The 22,555-nt window shown below is 37.5% G+C and overlaps 2 protein-coding genes across 2 annotated transcripts in view; one reads left to right on the top strand and one right to left on the bottom strand.

The window, feature by feature from the left end:
• The first annotated feature begins 607 nt into the window (after nt 1–607).
• The window catches only part of CCDC201 (coiled-coil domain containing 201), a 69,306-nt gene continuing 47,358 nt past the window's right edge, over nt 608–22,555 (top strand). The window contains exon 1 of the mRNA XM_056804873.1: nt 608–837. The gene's annotated coding sequence lies outside the window, so the exon portion shown is untranslated. The remainder of the gene's footprint in view (nt 838–22,555) is intronic.
• Nucleotides 3,924–13,050, bottom strand: IGFBP1 (insulin like growth factor binding protein 1). Its single transcript, XM_001379919.5, has 4 exons — nt 12,563–13,050; nt 9,530–9,714; nt 7,581–7,709; nt 3,924–4,639 (listed from the first exon to the last, which is right to left on the bottom strand). The coding sequence occupies exons 1-4, from the start codon at nt 12,954–12,956 to the stop codon at nt 4,508–4,510; spliced, it is 840 nt and encodes a 279-aa protein (XP_001379956.1). The 5' UTR covers nt 12,957–13,050; the 3' UTR covers nt 3,924–4,507.

A 22,555-nucleotide genomic window follows, 5' to 3' on the forward strand; every position in this document is an offset into this window, starting at 1 on the left:
CAGTTTGTTTCTACTTTGCTTATATCTTGTATTTCATTTTCTATATACCTATATATGTAGCTCCCCTTCTCTCCATAGAATATAAGCTTCTTGAAGGCAGAGTCTGTTTTCTTTTGTCTTCTCTATAAACACAGCACTTAGTATATTGTCTCTCACATAATAAATGCTTAATAACTATGTATTGAAAGAATGATTGTGTGGAAAATTAATATTGAATTGTAATGATTTTTATGTGAAGCCCTTCTTGAACCTTGGATTTTGAAGGTCAGTCAGCTTCCAACCAATTTACTCCTAGACCTCAAGCCATCTCCCTGGGCTGGATTTTGTTACCGGAAGAGTAGAGGCATGCTCCTTATTTTTCTGTAAACAAGAACTCTAAGATAAATGAAGCCAGAAAACCATTCTGGACTGCAGTGACCCAGCCATATGATAAAGAGGAAGGGGTGTTGGTGTCCTCCTAAGACCCATCTGTTCCTGTTATGAAGTAATGAGAAATTGGAGTCTTTAAATTTACCTCCTAGATGGCTATTTACCAGAGATGTCTCTATAGGTCCAGGGGAGGGACTGGATGATGAGGTCACAAGGGGTTTAAAGAAGTGGACCAGAGTCCTCTCACCTTCACTTGTCCTGCTTACTCTCATCTGTGCCTGCTTGGTTTATGGAAGGAGTTTACTACATAGTTTAGATTTTCTTGAGCAGTCAATTAATAAATAATTCTAAAATTAAGAAATACAGCCTTTCAAGAACTTCAATTATTACAATCAGGAAGTATTAAACACTGGAAACCAAAATTGTAATACTTTGGGGAATAAGCCAGCAATTTTGACCAGAGTATAGGTAAGCATTTGGTTGATAAAACATCTCCATAATGTAAGTATATTAATATTATATTATATTTTCTCTTTTATAGATAATATTTATATTTACATATTTTCTGTTGTTTACTTATCTATGCTCATTTTGTACCCTTACCCATCAAAAGAATTTAAATAGGTGCCTAGCAGTAAGTGTTGTATATAGTATATATTGTTGTTTTATATAGTAATTATTGAATAAATGGTTTCTTGATTAAGGGAATTAATTTGTATTTCTTTTTTTCCAATTTAAATTAGTTTATTTAGTCAATTTAGAACATTATTCCTTGGTTACAATAATCACATTGTTTCCCTCCCTCCCTTCCACCCATCGTTCTCGCAGCCAATGCACAATTTCATTGGGTATTACTTGTGTCCTTGATCAGAACCTATTTCCATGTTGTTGTTTGCACTAGGATGTCCATTTAGAGTCTACATCCCCAACCATATCCCTTCAATCCATGTATTCAAGCAGTTGTTTTTCTTTGGTGTTTTTACTCCCACAGTGTTTCGTCTGGATATGGATAGTGGTTTTTCTCATAGATTCCTCCAAGTTGTTCAGGGACATTACTAATGGAGAAGGTCATTACATTCAATTGTACCACAGTGTATCAGTCTCTGTGTTTTCCTGGTTCTGCTCCTTTCACTCTGTTTCAATTCTTGGAGGTTGTTCCAGTTCCCATGGAATTCATCCACTTTATTATTCCTTTGAAAACAATAGTATTCCATCACCAACATATACCACAAGTTGTTCAGCCATTCCCCAATCAAAGGGCATCCCCTCATTTTCCAATTTTTTGCCACCACAAAGAGTGCAGCTATGGATATTCTTGTACAAGTCCTTTTCCTTATTATCTCTTTGGGGTACAAACCCAGCAGTGCTATGGCTGGATCAAAGGACAAACAGTCTTTTATTGCTCTTTGGGCATAGTTCCAAATTGCCCTCCAGAATGGTTAGATCAATTCACAGCTCCACCAGCAATCAATTAATGTCCTTACTTTGCCACATCCCCTCCAACATTCATTACTTTCTTTTGCTGTCATGTTAGCCAATCTGCTAGGTGTGAGGTGATACCTGAGTTTTGATTTGCATTTCTTTGATTACAAGAGATTTAGAACACTTTTTCATGTGCTTATTAATAGTTTTGATTTCTTTACCTGAAAATTGCCTATTCATGTCCCTTGCCCATTTATCAGTTGGAGAATGGCTTGATTTTTTACAATTGGCTTAGCTCTTTATAAATTTGATTAATTAGATATTTGTCAGAGGTTTTTGTTATGGAGATTGTGTCCCAATTTGTTGCTTCCCTTCTAATTTTGGATGCATTAGTTTTGTTTGTACAAAACCTATTTAATTTGATGTAATCAAAATTATTGATTTTATATGTTGTGATTTTTTCTAGCTTTTGCTTGGTTTTAAAGTCTTTCCTTTCCTAAAGATCTGACATGTATACTACTCTGTATTTGCCTAATTTGCTTATAGTTTCCTTCTTTATATTCAGGTCATTCACCCATTCTGAGTTTATGTTGGTGTAGGGTATGAGATGTTGATCCAAACCTAATCTCTCCCATACTGTCTTCCAATTTTCCCAGCAATTTTTATCAAATAGTGGGTTTTGGTACCCAAAACTGAGATCTTTGGGCTTATCATAGACTGTCTTGCTGAGGTCACTTACCCCAAGTCTATTCCACTGATCCTCCTTTCTGTTTCTTAGTCAGTACCAAACTGTTTTGATGACCACTGCTTTATAGTATAGTTTGAGATCTGGGACTGCAAGTCCTCCTTCCTTTGCATTTTTTTCATGATTTCCCTGGATATCCTTGGTCTTTTGTTCTTCCAAATGAACTTTGTTATGGGGTTTTTTAACCCTTACCTTCTGTCTTTGAATCAACACTATGTTTATATATTATATATTATTATATATTAATATATTATTACATATTATTAATATATTATATTTCTTAATGGGGTATATAGTGATGACATACCAAATTAGTGAAGGCATATACAATTCCTATTTGCAATGAAGAGATCTCTTAATCATTCTAACACACTTCTTCCTTGGTCAAGTAGTTGGTCAATTCTGTTTTTGTTTATTTAATTGATGTCTTTTGTTTTTACATCTGAATATATCCATGGCTATCTCTTACTGAAGAGCCCTCCCTAAGAGCAAAAATTAACAAAAAAAAGAGAAAAAACTCTTAGCCAATCCAACATTTAAACTACATGTAATCATATGGGTTGATGGGCATATGAGTGGGGATGTAGGCTCTAAGCGATCACCCTAATGCAAATATTAATAATATGGAAATAGGTCTTAATCAACGATACATATAAAACCCAGTGGAATTGTTTGTTGGCTGGGAGGTATGGTGGGTGGGAGGGAAAGAACATGAATCATGTAACCATAGAAAAACATTCTAAATTAATTAATTAAATAAAACTTTTCAATTAAAAAAATATAAACTGAATTTAAGCACCTGCAATATCCCATACCTTGTGAACCTTAGGAAAAAGACAATCTCCATCAGATGGGGCCAAGCCCAAGCCAAGTGACTCTTCTTACCTCCAGAAGCCTCTCCCACTGTATCACACCCTCCTTTCGATCAAACTCAGGACATTTCAGCTTAGGAGACTGACATGCTACCTACTGCACTAAAGAATCACTTGTCTTGGGCTTGGCTCCACCTGATGGGGATTGCCATTTACCCAGGGGTCCATTATTCAGTCTGAAACTGCTAGCCTGAGATTCCCCTCAGGGTGGATTCTCACAGGAACAGGGAACATGTACAAGATTTGGGGTCTCCAACTTACAAGCTAGTCCTTAAACTTGGGGTTCATCAGATCTTACTAGGCTACAAGTTTGGGGTTTCTAGATTCCATGTTGATAGCACCCTTTCTATCACTCGGGGCCACCCAGAGGTTAAAGGATTTGCCTTTGGTCACATCACCAAGTATGGGGCAGGGGCAGAACTTAAACCAGAATCTCAGGAATCCAAGACTAGCCTTCTCTCTACTATGACATGTTACTTCTCCAACCCATTAATAGAATAAATACACTAATAATATTTATGTGTGAAAATTTTATTCCAAAATGTGTTTATGTGCTACATATAATACAACATATCCAGTGCATATACAGCTAAAATATAAGACAAAAGTTTGTTGAGTTTTACCCATTTAAGTTTACATTTCATCGTAAATTAACATCAAATTCTGGTGCAGAGGTCAACAGTGAAATCTATTTTCTAAAAATCTCTTAAGATTATTTTTACACATTTCAATTGAATGCCAACTTTCTTATAGTTTTAAGCTTATTTAATTTGTATTATTCTAATCAAATTTTTCTAGGCTCTTTAAAAAAAGGATATATTCCACATATTTTAAAGAACAAAAATACAACTATTTACAATATAAAATTATGAAGTAGTTCATGATATATAAATTAACAGTACCAAGTTACTGTGTAGAAAAAAATAAATTTACTGTGAAATAAATAATCCAACAGCTTTACATATACTGTGGAGTACAAAAGTAGTTGCTATATATAAAATATATACTCTGTGTGTGCATGTATGTGTAAAGAGTTGAGTATAAATAGAGTGTACAGTGTTAAAAAATTCTCATTTACATTGATACAAATAATAAATTTTCAATGATGCACATTAAAATACTGATGACAGCCAGGGTCTCCTCTTATCTCTGGTGTGCCAGGAATCTTTTTTCCACTCCAAGGGTAGACGCACCAGCACAGGCCAGGGTCTCCTTCTAGCGAAGTCTCACACTAAAACAAGATTCACAAAAGAACATATTCAGTGATGGCAGCAAGGTGAGCACCTTAGAAACTCTTTAAGACTTTCTGCCATGTCTTTCTTGTGAATATAAGTGGGTAAAAGAGATTATAACTTTATTATCACAGATCTTACTCATCAAAATAATAGAAAGAATGTCCTTTGTCAAAAACTAGTTTGGGGTTCATAAAATACGGTCATCATAGTTATGACAAATACGTTTTTGTGAGCTGGTCCAGAAGACAGCCACCATTGATAATATTGGGCAAACACATTCCAAACTCCAAATTCCTAGTCTGCAGACAAGTTTTCATATTAGGTCCAGAGCAGAAATTTGTTGAGTTTAAGTAATGTATTAACCTAGACATCTCTTCGCTTCAGTTGAATAATGTATGCTCTTGAAGTCCAGCTCCAGACACTAGGAATCTATCTATCTCCGTGGAGGCAGTAGCTATTCTTGACATGGGTATAGAGGCTGGGGTAAGGGTGCTGTAAGGGTCCAGTTGATATTCCTGTTCACCTTACTAAATCTTGACATTCTCATAATAAAAGCCACCTCTACCTATTTTTACCTATGGTGACAATATGCAATAAAAACATAAAGAGCTGTAATGAGATAATTTCAAATAGCATTCCTAAATGTAAAGCAAAAATTGTAGCAAGTCTACATTCTGACATGCAGTTTCATGTCTTCACATACCTTGGGCTCCAGATAAGTTAAGATTATTTGCCATTTTTCAACATGTTTTCAAGAGTTTGCATACTCTATACACTGTACCCTTTGTCCCAGATGCCTTTGCCTACTCATCTCTGCTTATCTAACTCATTCATCCTTCAATTGTTCAATTGTTTCAGTCATATACAACTCTTTATGATCCCATTTGGGATCTTGACAAAGATACAGTTTGCCATTTGCTTGTTTTTTCAGCTCATTTTACAGATGAGGAACTGAGGCAAACAGGTTTAAGTGACTTGCCCAGGGCCATATAGCTAATAAGTGTCTGAAGCCAGATTTGAAATCAGGAAAATGAGTTTTCTGGATTCCTGATTGCAAATCCAGTGTTCTAGACATTGTGCCACCTAGCTGCTCATCCTTCAAGGTCCACCTCAAATGTTTCTACTTCTCTCTATGATTATCCATGTTCTAAAATCCCACAAAAGCTTGACCCTCTCTACTTTTTTAAAAAACCCTTATCTTCCACCTTGGAATTGATACTATGTATTGGTTCTAAGGCAGAAGAATGGTAAGGGTTAGACAATGGGGGTTAAGTGACTTGCCTAGGGTCATATAGCTGGGAAGTGTCTGAGGTCATATTTGAACCCAGGATCTCTCATCTCTGGGCATTACTCTCAATCCACTGAGCTACCTAGTTACCCCCAAGCCTCTTTTTTTTTTTTTACAGTAACTTTACATGTTGCAGAAAAAATACTGATCTACATTAGTGGAGGGAGTTTTCATACAAGAAATTTCTTATGCAAATTTACTTAAAGGTCTGGACCAAATTCATGTTTTGAGCAGGCTATATACATCATATGACAAATGAAGAATTATGCAACAAATAGAGAGCAAGATGTTTTAGAGACATATTTGCATTCTGAGCATCTATGTACAGGTGTGATATTTCCTCCATCCTTTGAGCTCCTTCTGAAGGCAGGGGCCATGATTTATCTTTCTGCATCCTCTGATGTATCTGACACAGGGCCTTACACATAGTAAGTACTTGATAAATAGTCATTAAATTTTATGACAATGTGGTCATTGTCACAAAGGACACTGTCAGAATCCAGAGACTGGGAGATCCAGGAGGATGTGATAGCTTCTGATGCAAGAGGAACCTTTAGATGGGCACAGGGCCACCCATTCTACAGGGATTGCTAAAACACCTGACCATGTTTCAATATGGTTCAAGGCAAGGAATGCTAAGAGTTTGTGATACCTCAGTGGAATGACTGCGTGCCATTTCCCTGGGCCGATAAATACTACTCTGTAGATGAGGAAACTGAAACAGAGCAACCACATGACTGTTATGTTGTCTAGCTGTTTGTCATGGGTGAAGCAAAGAAATAAGACCCAGAATTCATGCATCCAATTAACAGCATTTAAGTGTAGACTTTAAGCGATTTACTACTTGCTTCAATAAAACCCCTCAGAATGTGTATGTTTGTATAGTTAACCAAAAAAATGCTGAATTTGAATTCAATAAATGTTCACTTCACTTTCCTCTCTGGGAAGATATTTATTTGTTTTGTTGAATATTTGTCTTTCAAAAATATCATTATTATATTCAACTAGGGAAGTTATTTATTTATTTATTTTTAATTTTATTATTAAACTATGCTCAGGCAAAATGGCTGAGACACAGAGCTTTGGGTTTGGAGATAGAAAGACTTGGGTTCAGATTCTTGCTCTGACATTAGCTTTGGAACATTGGGCAAGTAATGAACTTTTATGTGCCGCTTACAACTCCTTGTATATAACTTTGTATTATAGACTATAGGGTCATAGGAGAAGAGATACAAAGAGATTTGGAAGGCATTAAAGAAGCCATATAGTATAGAATATTCATTTATAGGTGAGGAAACTAAGATCCACAGAAATTAGATGATCTGACTATGGGCATTAAGATGGACTGCATCCTGCCTTGATGAAGGGTATTCCCACAGTGGTAGCTCCCTACTTAGAAGCAATTCCAGCTCCATCTCTTATCCATATTAGATTATTCTTTAAGATGGGAGGTTTGTCTCCCATATTCATCTTACATTCAGAGGTGCATATTTGAAAGCATTTATCCATGGTTCCTTGAGGTATCTTTTAGGAGTCAGATAATATTTGAAGATAAAGGTCAGGGATCCCAATGGGAATTGAGAGCAACTTATCAGTTCCTTTGTAAAAGGTCACTTTCAAGCTCTTGGTAAGAGTAGAACATCACTTACCTGTTTGCTGTGATAAAATCCATTTTTGTTGCAGTTAGGAAGATAAAACCTGTAAATTTCTTCTCCTGCTTTCTGCTGGGCTTTGGCTAATCTGTCCAACACCTTGTACAGTTCTCTTTGACATGGTTCCTGAAAGAAGAATGTGGAAGGAAGGATAAGCGACAAGATAAAATCGAATTTAAGATCATTGTTGGAAGTACAGAAACCTATTCAAAATGGAACTATAACCATATGGGACATTCATTCCCTGCAAAAATAGCTTTACTCTCTGATGGACTTTCTGTTCTGTTCTGTTTTGTTTTGTTTTTTACTTGAGATAAGCTATATTTTAAACTGAAATCACATCTGATGTTGGCTTGACTTTCTCTATTAGAGGCCAGACTTGGAAAAAATTCTCTCTTGTCACAGTGGCCTTTAATAGCCATTCAAAAAAGGTAACAGTGGGGGCAGCTGGGTAGCTCAGTGGATTGAGAGCCAGGCCTAGAGATGGGAGGTCCTAGGTTCAAATCTGGCCTTGGACCCTGGGAAAGTCACTTAACCCCCATTGCCTAGCCCTTACCACTCTTCTGCCTTGGAATCAATACACAATATTCACTACAAGATGGAAGGTGAGGGTTAAAAAAAAAGGTAATAGTGCAATGAAACTATGCCTTAACTGAGGCTTCTCTAAATATTCAGTCAAGAGGAGATAGAGGCATACTTAGATAATTCCTGAATTACACAAGCCAAAACAAAACAAGGTAATGAAATTACCCAGGCATGGCACACACAATAGGGACATTTTACTTGTCAGCATCCAGTGGTGAGCTCAAGCTGAACTCCTTTTCAATAGACAAGATTCTTCAATTCCAATTCCTATTCTTTGGCTCCCTCATGTGGTGATCTTTAGAATATGGTCTCCCATAGTAAAAGCTTTCAATTTCCTAATTAAGCAGGTGCTTTACTCAAATTAGCTTACACACTTCTATATTAATGTGCATGGTTTCCATTCTAAAAGACCCGAAAAACCTTGCGCTAGAACTTTTGGCTACAAAACTAAGGCAGTTCTAGATCGAAATGTATGCATATGCATTCTCCCTCTAATTTTCTTACACATCTGGTTTGACTATATCTATTAGTATTATTTTTTAATGCATGACTAAATTTTTTTTTTATTAAGGCATCTATCTCATGATAGGAGTTTAGGCTATATTTGAACCAATATATAATGGTCATTGATAGGTAGAATGTCATAGGAGATGCACGGTCACTATGGGAGTCAGCAAGACAGATTCAAATCTTGCTTCTGATAGTGTACTGGTGTGCCATGAGCAAATTGCTTACATTTCTCCTGGATTCTGGCAGTTTTCTAAGACTTTAAGTTTTAGATTTTATTTTTAGAAATATAAAACCTATAGATTTTAAAGTCTCCAATCTATATCAATGTCAGAAGTGTCCACATGAGGAATTTCCTATATCTGTAAACAGCTGGATTTCAAACAATAATCATCTTTTGCTCCTAAAATTGAAACTTTCCAAATGTAATCATGTATAACGTTGTCAGCTAGAGAATCCATCATAATAATTGTCTTGATTTTTTTCTTTTACTTCTTGATCATTGTGCAATTACTGAATATTTTGAAGGAAATTAAATGTCTTCATGGTTGTCATTTTGAAAAATCTAGATCTTTCAGTTAAGTACTGTTTTAGTTTAAATACTTATCTGAAAACATGAAGAAATCAAATATACAAATCACTCAATATCTTACTCTGTTTTTCCTTATCTATAGGGAAGTGGAACTAGACTGTCTCTCTCCAAAGACCCTTCCAGATAGGTGATTTCCTCCAGGCCCTAAAAGTATATCCAAATATGGAAAAAAGTTGGGTTTTTAAGGAAAAGTGAACTATGAGAAGGAAGAACAAGTTATAAGGGGCTTATGTCTAGGGCAATGCTACCAAGGATCCATTACCTTCCATTTTTTTATGTCAGAGATTTTCTTGGATTTTATATTTTCATAAGTGCTGATGGCATTCCAAAGGATGGATCTTTCCTCATTTGGGGGAAAGACCAAGTGATAATTAGCCAGAAGTTGTTCTTGTGTCATCTCTGCACTCTCTGGGGTTGCATTTTCAGGAACTACATCAGTCTTGGCATCTATAAAATTAAAAGTAAATGTTTAGTCAAATCTGTGATTCATCTTTCCATACCCTTTTTTTTTTTTAAAGATCATGGTCATGTATGATATAGTTTAAAGTACTATTTTTTCCCAAACAGGATTTACTGTTTCCCCCTCAGTAGACAGTAGAAAAGGTCTAACCACATGACATATTATCTTGTGTTCTGAACATGACCAAGGCCAGATCTATAGAGAGGGATAATTAAACTTCCTTCTCAATGTCTGGTGCCTATAGAAGGAAATTGTTTATTTTCTAATATAACTAATAATGTAGCAAAAAACAAATAGCATTTTGGCAAAACATTTTTTTAAAAATTCTAATTCTTTTCTCTGCCTTCCATCTCATGTGATAGTTCCTTTGCCATTAAACCAGGTTTGCACTGGTACAGAAAAGAGCATAATAAAATCCTCACATCACAAGGATGCTGAGATGATGACTAGTGCTAGAGTGGAGGAGGTCTTAAATTTGGAAAGGACATCATGAGTGAGACCTGACCTCCTAGGTCCCTTCCAGTTCTCTATTTCTATGATCCTGAGTCTGCCTGGGGGTGAATTCATGGCCTAATTCTCTACCCTTTCCCAAGTGGGTTAGGGAAAAATGAACTTAGTGTCTATATTGTGGAGAAAAGTAGAAGTATACCAAAGCAGTGGAAGAATCCTGCACACACACACACACACACACACACACACACACACACACACAATCTTTATGATATTCTGGGTAATAAACACTGACTTTATCAGACTCAGTTCCCATATCTATAAAAGCAGGCAGTTGTGGTTGATATCTAGAATCCCTTTATTTCATTCAGTTATCTACTACTTATGTTTTAGGCATCTGAGCTTGTCATATTGGCCAATTGAATTTACAACAATATTGTGAACACTGATAAGTCTAACCCTTACACTTTATTTGAAATATCTAGATAATTGCTTCATATCTTTTTCTTTCCTTCCTTCCTTCCTTCCTTCCTTCCTTCCTTCCTTCCTTCCTTCCTTCCTTCCTTCCTTCCTTCCTTCCTTCCTTCCTTCCTTCCTTCCTTCCTTCCTTTCTTCCTTCTTTCCTTCTTTCCTTCCTTCCTTCCTTCCTTCCTTCCTTCCTTCCTTCCTTCCTTCCTTCCTTCCTTCCTTCCTTCCTTCCTTCCTTCCTTCCTTCCTTCCTTCCTTCCTTTCTTCCTTCTTTCCTTCCTTCCTTCCTTCCTTCCTTCCTTCCTTCCTTCCTTCCTTCCTTCCTTCCTTCCTTCCTTCCTTCCTTCCTTCCTTCCTTCCTTCCTTCCTTCCTTCCTTTCTTTGTTGTTGTTGTTTAGTGTGTGAGGGCTGCCAGTGGGGGCAGGATGGGGAGGGACAGCTAGCAAGGTTTTAGGAAATTGCTTAATCTAAGCCCATCCTTTGGCAGATTAGAAAACTGAAGTCCAGAGTGGTAATGCAATTGCTACTCCTGGACAAACTGGGAATAGAACCCAAGCCCACTTCCTCTTTGCTGGGTATTCTTCCCACATTCCATTGCTTCATGTTTTGCTCAAAATTAATTATTTTCCTAAGGAATGTCTGGGACCAAAGAAGAGAAAAGGGCCAAATAGGTCAGGTGGAAGCTAAATCACTAGTTGTCTTAGAGATAGAATTCAATAGTTTGGTTCAACATAATTAGAGAGATGATCTGTAACAGCACCCTAAGAGAAACAGGTTCTTCTCTAGTTATTGTTTAGATATTTGCCTCACCTTGAGGAGAATAAAATAACAGTTAATTTACCTTAGCAAGATGAACACCCTCTCTACCTCTTCCCCTCCAAAAAGAAAAATGAGCAGTGGAGTCAGAGGCTCTGGGTTCAAATCTTGTCTGGGATGCTAACTATTCTTGTGACATTGGGCAGATCATTTAATCTTCCCTGGTCTCAGTTACCTCATCTGGAAAATTAAAGGTGTGAACTAGAGGTCCTCCCCAGTCCCAGCTCTAAACTGATGTTCATATGATCCTCTGAATTTTGCCACCCTAGGTAGACCACAGAATCACATCTAAGTAGAAACATGTTGCTCCTCTTGCAGAGTAGAGACAGGCATGCAAGCTCTGGCTCAGATTCTTATCGAGTTTAGTTATGGGATTTCTCCAAGATTACACAGGATGTGAATCAAGCCCAGATGGGGAGATATGAAGTGGAGGGGCAAGGAGGAGGCATTTCCTCTCACTCACCACTACAAATAAATCACTGCTAAGTAAGTAAAGAATCCGATTGTCAAGTTCTGAGGAAAAAAGGTGCAACATAAACACCCCAACCCGCTTTTATAAGGTACATGAATGGAAGTGCGATGTAAGCCTAAACTCTAACATTATGTACTGTAAACATCTACTGAGCACATAGTGTAACCACTGCACACATATACAAAGCAAATTCCAGACGCATTTGATCTGGGTTTTGCAGGATATATTCACATCCTAAAAGCGAGGGCATCCTCTCGGGCTCTTGACAAGCGCCCAGTTCACTTTCCCGGTTTTCCTGCACAATTAATGTTTCCACTGTTCTCCCTGACCTTCCAAAGTGACTCATCTGTCTTGGGTATCTTGCCTAGCTGGGAGGGCCTGTGAAAGATGCAGGGCGTGTGGAGATGTTGGGGAGGTGGGATGGAGGGGACTATGGGGCAGCAGGGAATGCGAATTCAGCAAATATGCATGAGCCCGGAAGGCGGAGATAGAGGGAATCTGGGGAAGCAGGGAGTTTGAAGGGGCAGAACGAGGGGATGCAGGAAATGGAAAGTAGAAAAGTTGGGACCTCTGATGTGGTGCTGGGTAAGGGCCGAATCCCAAAGAGGAGGGGATGGAGGGGGAGTTACCTGAAGCCTCCGAGTCTTCAGATCGCTCCGCATCAATCGTCCGGATGCAGGCGCCCTGACCCCGTGTGAGAGCATGCAGGGGCCGGGATTCACCTGGACGAGCCCGGCAGCTTAGCCCTTGGCCACAGCGTGCGGTATACACACCACACGCATCTCCTAGCTGCAAGGCGCACATCTGGCAGCAGCCGCAGCCAGGCTGGCGAGCGAGCTCTGGACAGTTAGAGGGTACGGGCGGGCAGAGGGTCAGCTTCTCGGGAGTGCAGGGGGCACACTGCAGAGGCTGCGGGGACTCCACCGCCACGGCGGACAACACGTGGAACTGGAAGGCGAGCAGGAACACTGGGAGCAGCGGGCAGCGGCGGGGGCAGCACCTCGGGGTCAAGGCTTCAGTCATTACCGAGAGAGATGTGAGAGAAAACTCTATGAGAAGATTTCAGTGGATCCCAGAAGTTTATGCCTAGGTCCCGGGCCGTTGGGCCTTATAAAGCGCAGGAGCCATCGATTTTGCCATTCCAGTTAATCATTAGCGGCATCGGAGGATGGGTCGGTGCCCCTGCCATTGGCGGTGCCCAGGGGCCCTCCCCTGAGCCTGTTTTTTCTCTCTTTTCATCTATCGTCATTCAAAAGACATTTGTTTTTCTTACTCCCCCACGGAACTCAGCACAAACGAAAAGGCAGTTCAAAAAAACAGGGGTAAAGTTTGGATTTGATAATGGAAGTCAGGGAGGCAATGTGGTCCAGTGGTGAGAGCATCACATATGTTCCCGAAAGCAAACCTATGTTTTTGAAGCTAAGCTCTGCCAGTTACCAACTATTGCATTGTGAAAAAGTCCCTTCACCCTCCTGGGGGTCAGTTTCTTGTCCAAAAATAAAGGGGTTTGGGATAGGAGGATTTGTAAAAGAGAGGCAGCCCATCTTAATAGATGAAGAGGTGAATATTATCAGATATGGAATGAGGAAGACCAGAGTTTGGATATTAGTTACTCAAACAAGCACTGGGAACCCCCCAAATCATGGAGTTCCCAGCCTCAGTTTCCTTCTCCACAGAATGAAGATAATAATAGTTACCTACCTCTAGGCAACTAGAGTTAAGTGACTTGCACAGGATCACACAACTAGGAAGTATGTTCCAATTCCAGTGGTAGTACTCTATCCACTATGCCACATGGCTGTCCTTTATGAATCTAAGCCAGTCACATAATACCCTAGGTAATTCTAAGAATAAAAGTTACAAGGGAGGTGCTCACCTGCATTGGTGAAGGGAGTTTCCTCATCTGGGAGTATCCTATTACAATACAATCAGAGTTCCAGGCATTGTCCTCTAAAATAAGACTTAGATGACTTCTGAGGGTCTCTTCCAAGTTCTCAAGTTTTGATCACAAGCTTATGTGCTCTGAGAGAAATGTCATTTACTTCACTATATCACTATAGATGATAAAGTTCCTTCCAGTCTTTAGTCTCTCAACCTAAATGCATGGTTAAGTGGTTAAAGTTAGAGGACAATGGACAACCAAAAAAATGGGACTGAGGTCTTTGAGAAAGGTTGGATCATGCTAAGACTGAAGAAAAATAAATGTATCTATTAGGGTTGCTTGCTGCTATCTTATATTTCTATTAGTAGGCACTGGTTTGAAGGTGTTTGTTTTTGGTTTTAAATTAAAACTTATTATTCCTTAGCAATTCGGCTGCGTGGTGTAATGAGTATGCAGAGAGCTAGATGCTCTTAGAATTATGAAGATTGAAGGTTCCAGGTCCTCCTCTGTTATATACTGTCTCGGTGACCACTTAGTAATTTACTTCTTTCCCCAGTGCCATAGACAACTCTCCAAAAGCTGAAATTGCAGATTTGCAATGGTAGTTTCTTAATGGGCTCCCGTCCCCCCCCTAGTATCCCCCCCCCCCCCCAGCCACACTGAGTCTTTTTCAGTTATGTCCAAGTCATCAAGACCCCATTTGGGGTTTTCTTGGTAAAGATATTGGAGTGGTTTGCCATTACCTTCTCTAGCTCATTTTACAGATGCGAAAAATGAGGCAAACAGGGTTAAATGACTTGCTTGCCCACAATCACCTAGCTAGTAAGTGTTTGAGGCCAGGTCAAACTCAGAAAGATGATTCTTCCTGACTGCAGATCCAGCACTCTCTCCACTACACCACCTTCATGGTCTATACCAATGAAATCATACTTTAAAACTTTAAAATAGCAAGTTTTGCTGTCCAGTTTCTATAAAAATATTGATAAATATATATGTATATAAACTAGGAAGTTTAATTTAATTTTATTCTATATCACTTTTCTCCCTTCAGAGTAAAGAGCTGACATCACTGCATGCTTAGCATTAACATCCCCAGGTGGATTTGGAATCAGAAGACTCAGGTTGAAATTCTGGCTCTGCTGATTTCTTGATTAAATCACTTTACCTTTGGGGGTTTTAGTTTACTCCTCTATAAAATGAAAGAGTTAGACTAAGTAATCCCCAAGTTCTGACCCAGTTCTAAATCCCATGACCCCCCAAATTGGACATAGCTTATATTCACACAGATCTGTAGTTGTCACAAAATATTTTATTCTCACAATAATCCTGAGAGAGAGCTATTTTGCAAATGAAGAAACTGAGTCTTATTAGAAAGCAATGAATGGCTGACTTGTAATCAGTCACCTAGCTACTTAAAAGTCAGAACCAGGACATGAACTCAGGCCTTTTGACTCTTATTGTTCTAATATGCTCTCCAAAAGCAACAAATGATATTTCCATTGACTGTCTGAACAGAGATGGAAAAACTGGAGCAATCTGCATTTTTCCATCTGTAATTGAGCTTATTTCTAAGCCCTGCAACTGGGGAGGGAACCTACCTACTACCATTTCTACCATCAACCATATTGGACAGCATCATTCTAGGTTACAGAATATAAATAGTAGGGAAGAGTCTTCACTCAGTTATGCCAGCACAGTCACAAGAGAAAGAGTCCTCCCTTTAATAAAATAAGACTAAAAGGGTCAATTTCTGAGACTTTATTCTGACCTCTAGTCTATTATGAGTTAAGCTTAATATCTCTGAATTATTGAAAAGACCATTAGACATGAAACCTCTTCGTTTTATAGGGGAGAAAACTGAGGCCTAAAGAGGGACAATGAGGAGCCAGATCATGTTCACAGTGGTAGAACTGGGTCTAGACCTTGTTCTCTGGATGACTGTTTTGCTCAACTTTCTATTCTACTACCATCTCACCTCTTCTTTAATCTCAATAAATATGCTTTCCTTCCTTCCTTCCTTCCTTCCTTCCTTCCTTCCTTCCTTCCTTCCTTCCTTCCTTCCTTCCTTCCTTCCTTCCTTCCTTCCTTCCTTCCTTCCTTTCTTCCCTTCCTTCCTTCCTTCCTTCCTTCTTTACTCCCTCCCTCCCTCCCTCCCTCCCTCCCTCCCTTCCTTCCTTCCTTCCTTCTTTACTCTCTCCCTCCCTCCCTCCCTTCCTCCCTCCCTCCCTTCTTTCCTTCCTTCCTTCCTTCCTTCCTTCCTTCCTTCCTTCCTTCCTTCCTTCCTTCCTTCCTTCCTTCCTTCCTTCCTTCCTTCCTTCCTTCCTTCCTTCCTTCCTTCCTTCCTCCCTCCTTTATTCTCTCCCTCCTTTACTCTCTGCCTCCTTTACTCCCTCTCTCCCTCCCCTCCCTCCCTCCCTCCCTCCCTTCCTCTCTTTCTTTCTTTCTTTCTTTCTTTCTTTCTTTCTTTCTTTCTTTCTTTCTTTCTTTCTTTCTTTCTTTCTTTCTTTCTTTCTTTCTTCCTTCCTTCCTTCCTTCCTTCCTTCCTTTTTTTCTTTCTTTCTTTCTTTCTTTCTTTCTTTCTTTCTTTCTTTCTTTCTTTCTTTCTTTCTTTCTTTCTTTCTTTCTTTCTTTCTTTCTTTCTTTCTTTCTTTCTTTCTTTCTTTCTTTCTTTCTTTCTTTCTTTCTTTCTTTCTTTCTTTCTTTCTTTCTTTCTTTCAACAGGAAAGGCCCTTAGGTACAAATAAGCTTAGCATTATGTTGGTCTTGGTGAGTCATCTGCAGACATTTAGGTTATTTAGGTTTTTAACTTCCTTTTCTGCTTTAACCTCAACCCTTTGTCTGCTCATTCACTCACTAAAAGAGATAAAGCTAGAAGGGAAAATTTATAGAGGAAATTCACTATCCTCAGGAGAGTTGCAATAATCACTTTACCATTTTATTACCAACCTTCTTATATCCCAAGCTGCCTTTAAATTGTAAAGAAAATCCCCACCCATTCTTTAGGCCTGGAGAATTTAGTGCTCAAAGGAGACTTAGAGATTATTTGATCTCATCTCCTCTTTTTCCAGTTTAAAAATTGAATCCTGAACCAAAAAAGTGTTGTGCTGAGTCATGTCAGATTCTTTTTGACCCCAATTTAGGATGGTTTTGTTGTTGTTGTTGTTGTTTGTCAAATATACTAGAATGTATTACCATTTCCTTCTCCAACTATTTTAGAGATGAGGAAACTGAGGCAAGCAGGGTGAAGTGACTTGCTCAGGATCACACAGTGTCTGAAGTTGAATGTGAACTCAGGAAAATGAATCTTCCAGACTCCAAGTTCAAGGTTCTATCTACTGCAGCACCCATTTTCCCACTTAGTAAATAGTACAACTGAGAGTCATATCTTGAGAATAAATAAATATAGGGACAGGGACTAGACCTCACATTTCATTGATCTAGGAAACTAACAAGACAGAGTAACAACTAAAGGTAGTGTAGGAGATTGAAAGCTGGTCTTCTGAATGAGGTACACCTTACAGGAATGCCTTAGGAATACTTTCTTTCCCTTCTCATCTCAGCCTCTTGGTTTTCCAGGCTTCTCTCAAAATTCTGCTCAAATTCCATCTATTTAAAAAGGCCTTTCATAGTCCCCACCACACCAATACCTTGCTTCTGAGTTTACCTTTCACTTCCACTCCATCTATCTTGTATATACCACTTTTTGTTTATTGTCTCTTTCATTAGAGTATGAGCTCTTGGAGGGCAGTGGCTGTTTTTTCCTTTCACAACCCTTAGCACAATGCCTGACACATATCAGGCACTAACTAAATGCTTCTTACCTAATTGGCTAGGCAGGTCACATCCTTTCAACACTCAAGACTATAAGCTGCAAAAAGAAATATTCTTTAAAAAAATCAGTGATTTTATAATACTTTCAATAAACATCTCAAGTAAAGCCAATGGGAAATATATACCATTACATCTAAAGTATTTATATTTTAATAAAAGGAAAGATATGCATTTAAACTAAATAAAAATAAGATTGCATATTTTGTGCTCCTCTATTCAATTTTTTCTTTTAAAAATAGGCTTTATTGATACCCTTTTTTCTTTATATTATAGTCCTTCTCTACGTCTTAAAGAAGCCTCCCTCCCTTATTATTAAAGCAAAAACAAAAGTAAGTAAAACATCCATTAAAGAGAACATGTCTAAAAATGTTCATACATTGTTATGTATGTGGCTCCAGTGGTATGTCACTGCACTTCTCTGGGATTTTTACTGATTTTTGCATTACTTAGAGGTCACTTGCTTTCAGTGATCTCTTCCTTTGCATTGTTGTTCACTGTGGTTATTGTTCTCTTGGTTCTGCTTATTTTACTCTGAATTAGTTCATATACTTCTTACCATATTTCTCTGAATTACTCTTCCATCTCCTTTTCATCTATGAACCTACAAAGTCTAATATTGATATTTGTAAGTAGCCAGAATTAAAGTGTTTCTTTTTCTATTCTGCTTTCCTTACTTTGCAAAACATATCTTTCCATATTTCTTTGTGTAATAGGAATTAGAGACAGAGATAAGGTATAGATTCCTTATGTTAATAGACTTGACCATTGTCCAAACCACTGGTCAAAATAGGCTTCATCTAGTTTATCTACCCTCACAAATGAATCAAGTATAACTATGTAAGCATAAATAGGCAGAATAATTTTTCCTTTGTAAATAATCCTACCAATGAGTCAAGAGTTATGATGAGTTTTGTAACTCCATATACATTAATATACCTTCCAAAAAAGAGGACACCAATTTAAAATCTCATCAACAAAACAATAGCGATCTCATTTCATTCTGTCGTTTTAAGCAATTTTCAGTTAATAGTAAAGGCACAAGGTAGAACTTAACATTTGGTTTAACATTTCTCTTATTGTAGACTTTTAACAGATTTTCAAAAGTTACTTATATTTTGTTTCAACTTTGAAAAGGAGCCTTTAAAAACATTAAGCCATTTGAAAATCAGAATTACTTTGGTCATTTTGATGTTTTTGATGTCATATTGTTATCAAATATATTTATTGCAAAATATTTTCCCAGGGGAAGGAAGAGAGGTGGGAAAGAAAATGAGTCATGTAAACATGGAAAAATATTCTAAAAAATAAGTAAATAAAAAAATAAAATATCCTCTCCTTAAAAATATTTTCCCATTTTGTTTCACTTCTTTTTGTGTATACACCAAATATAGTTTAAAATAACATGGAATGTGATCATTCATATATATATATAATTATACATAATTGTATATATACACACACATATATATGCACATAGATATTAATGACTGCTCTTTGGGTAAGACTTTAATTCAATGATTTTAAATTCCATTTAGCAGTAGTATTCACCAGCTCACATCTATACTTCTTGTCCTCAAGGACAATACTTTGTCAAATGTTTTGCTGAAATATGGATAGAACATAACTCCAACATTCTCCTAATCTATTTGTCTTATAACCATAAACAATGAAAGGAAATACAATATTGTTTGTCTGTCATGACCCACTATAGATGAAGCCATGCTGGCTCTTGGTTATCACCACTTTCATTTCTAGATGTTCCCAAAACATCCCTTTAATAACACATTCTAGAATTTTGGCAGGGAAGCAAAGTCAGGATTTGTTAGTTTATAGATTTCATTTGCTTCCCTTTCTCTTTGAAAATCAGGACAGTATTTGCCCTCCTCTAGCTCTGCAGCAGCACCTCTCCTGTTCTTCAGTATCTTTCAGGAATCACTGATTAAACTGTGTAATAACATTCTATAGTTCTTTCTGTTCCCTAGAGTATAGTCTATTTGGGCCAGATGACTTGAATTCATTGAGGATACTAGGTATCCTGCTCTTGATTCCCTACTCTATATTCCCCTTCCCCATGTTTTATAACAATGGATTTATCAAACTCCAATTTCCTGTGTTCCGTATTCTATTCCATTCATTTATTTTTCTTTCTTTTTTATTTAAAGACTTAGAAGTTCTACTATCTCCACTAAGCTCTTATTCAAATATATCACCATGATATGGAAGTATCTAAAATATCTTTTAGTTTCACTCAAAATTTTATTCATATATTTGTTACATTAATGTTTCCAGGGATTTCTTTTCTTTCTTCTCCTTCCTGAACTGTGTTTATACATAAATACATATTTATATATACATACACATACATATAAGTTCCCATTTAATTTCTTTTGCTGATCCATGATATATTAAAACCACAATTGGGAATTTCACAATGTAGAAAAGCTACCTCTATGTGTGTGTAGGTATGTTTATATATAAACTATCTCTTGCATGCTTAACCATATGCACACACATACACACACAGATGTCCCATATCATGGAGATTAGAGGGAATAGTGTGCTACCATGATCTGCAAAATGACTTTTTAGAAATAGAAAGATAGTAGATAGATAGATAGATAGATCTGATCATGCCATTTAGTGGCTCTCCACTGACTGATAATTAAAGATCATGCTACTTTGATTATATGTTACTTTGATCACGCCCCAGAGATCTGGAAAATCTGTGTAAAACTTTTTGGCCTTCCCTTCATACTGGAGAAGTCTGAACTTTTTTCTTTTTCTTTTATGGGGTGTTTACAGTTCCTTATTGTAAATTTGGGTTAAGTATTTTGTCATAGGCTACATGCAGGTCAGTGTTGACTTTCCAGCCTTCAAGTGTCATTTGCGACTTTGGAAAAATTCCTCCTAAATTCCCATTTAATTTCTTATGCTGATTGGTGATATATGAAAATCACAATGGGAAAAGTCAAGATGTAGAAGGGATACTATATATGTCTTTGTGCAAATGTATATTTACATAGAAATATGTCTTGCATGTTTCTATTTATCACTTCCTTCTCTGGAGGTGGGCATTCACAGTTGTTCTTTGGATAATATTTCTGTTAATGTATATAATGTTCTCTTGATTTTGTTTATTCTTTTCTTCATAATTTTCATTAAATTTCATTATTTATTATTTCATATTTTCACATTCACATTTCAATAAATTTCATTAAAACATTAATGTGTTCATCATTTCTTAACACACAGTCTAAAATATCTTAAAGGCTATACCACAGAGGGTAAGACCAGGCAGAATAGGACCTTTGAAAAAACAGAAAGATAGAAAGATAGATTAATCTGACATGCCATTTAGTGGCTCTCCATTGACTGATAAATAAAGATCATTCTGCTTTGCTTATCATTCAAAGCTCTCCATAGTCCCGGCTATTTGACCTCTTCAGTCTTATTTCATATCACAATCCTCCACACACCCTAGGGGCCAGTCAAATTAGTCTTCTTTCTGTCCCTCAAATATCCCTTACATCCACTTGTCTCCATTCCTTTGCTTCTGTGGTTCCCTTAGTTTGGAATTTCCTCCCTCTTCATTTCTCTTTTGGCTTCTTATTCTGTCTTTAAACTCCAACTTGGATGGTTACTCCTTTAGACAGATTTCTCTTAAATTCCAAGTTGGTAGCCACTTTCCTCCTGAAGCCTTTTATAGTCCATTGTTCTCTATCTGTTAGATGCATTTACCATGTAGTGTTGTATATGACAGCTGTTTAATTGAACTTCATGATGGCTGGGATTATATTTTATTTAAACCTCATAGTCTCTCCGGTCCATAAGACAGTATTCTCACACAATAGGTACTTAATACATGTTTATAAATATTGGAGTTGGGTGTTAGTTGAATGCATGAGAGATTCTGAGGTTTTGAGGCTCAGAGACTGAGGAAATTAACAATGATAGCAATCCTCAGAGGTTGCTCCTCCCTTGGGAGGTAGAGATTGATTTTGTGCCATTTTGAAATTGGGATGGTGAAAGGATATGAAGGTGGAAATACATAGAGGGTTTTAGATGCTGGGCTAAGGCTCAGACAAGAGATGGAGGGTGGCACAATTCCCACACATAGACATGAAAATCTATACTGTGGGAGTGGATGAAATTCTCAAAAGCAAGAGTGTAAAGTATATAGGGTCAAGGAAAGATAATTGCAGAATACCCAAAGTTAATTGGAGGTAAATGATAAACAATAAAGAAAGCAGACAACTGTACTGAATAACTGGTAGTTATAAAGTAGATTTTTAATATTATATTTTGTTTGCTTTCTTCTTTATTATAACTTTGCCTTCTCTTGTATTTTGGTTCAACGGATGACACTACCATTTTAGTCATATTCAAATTGCATTTTTAAAGCACCTAATGGCAACTGTGAGTTGGAGGGCAAAGATAACCTTAGTTAATGCCTCATGCAATGACCTTACCCTGCTTTGTTCTCAGTGGACAGAACCCCATGAACTACATATTTCTTCCCACCTTCTTTCCACCCAATATCCCTTATGAGACCAACCAAGAGCCCTTAATATAAAAGATAAAATAACTAAGATCTAATGAAAAGGCAAGTCACTCTTTGTCTCTCTGCATCCTCATTTCCTTGTGGAAAGTAGGAGTGAGAGGCATCTCGTTATGGTAGATAGAAGGCTAGCCACACAGTCAGAAAGACCTAGCTTTATTTTCTGCCTTTTTCATGAAAAAGCTATTTAATTATGAGGATAATACTTAACACTATGCTATTTTACTGGTTTATGAAATTACATTGCCTTATTGGTTCTAGTACAAAGGTTGAATATCATAACCAAGTCACTTGAACTCTTAGTTCCCTAGGCAGTTCTCAAAGATAATAAATTATAGGTCAATCACTTTG

This window comes from Monodelphis domestica, chromosome 7, assembly GCF_027887165.1.
Source record: "Monodelphis domestica isolate mMonDom1 chromosome 7, mMonDom1.pri, whole genome shotgun sequence".
Classification (NCBI taxonomy): domain Eukaryota; kingdom Metazoa; phylum Chordata; class Mammalia; order Didelphimorphia; family Didelphidae; genus Monodelphis; species Monodelphis domestica.

Bases quoted from the DNA above. Each gene is read 5' to 3' on its own strand.
- IGFBP1 (XM_001379919.5), bottom strand. From the start codon at position 12,956: ATGACTGAAGCCTTGACCCCGAGGTGCTGCCCCCGCCGCTGCCCGCTG. The intron at 7,710-9,529 runs GTAATGGATCCT...TTCTTCTTTCAG, and splicing joins CTGACATAAAAAAATGGAAG to GAACCATGTCAAAGAGAACT. The intron at 4,640-7,580 runs GTAAGTGATGTT...ATCTTGTTTTAG, and splicing joins GATTTTATCACAGCAAACAG to TGTGAGACTTCGCTAGAAGG.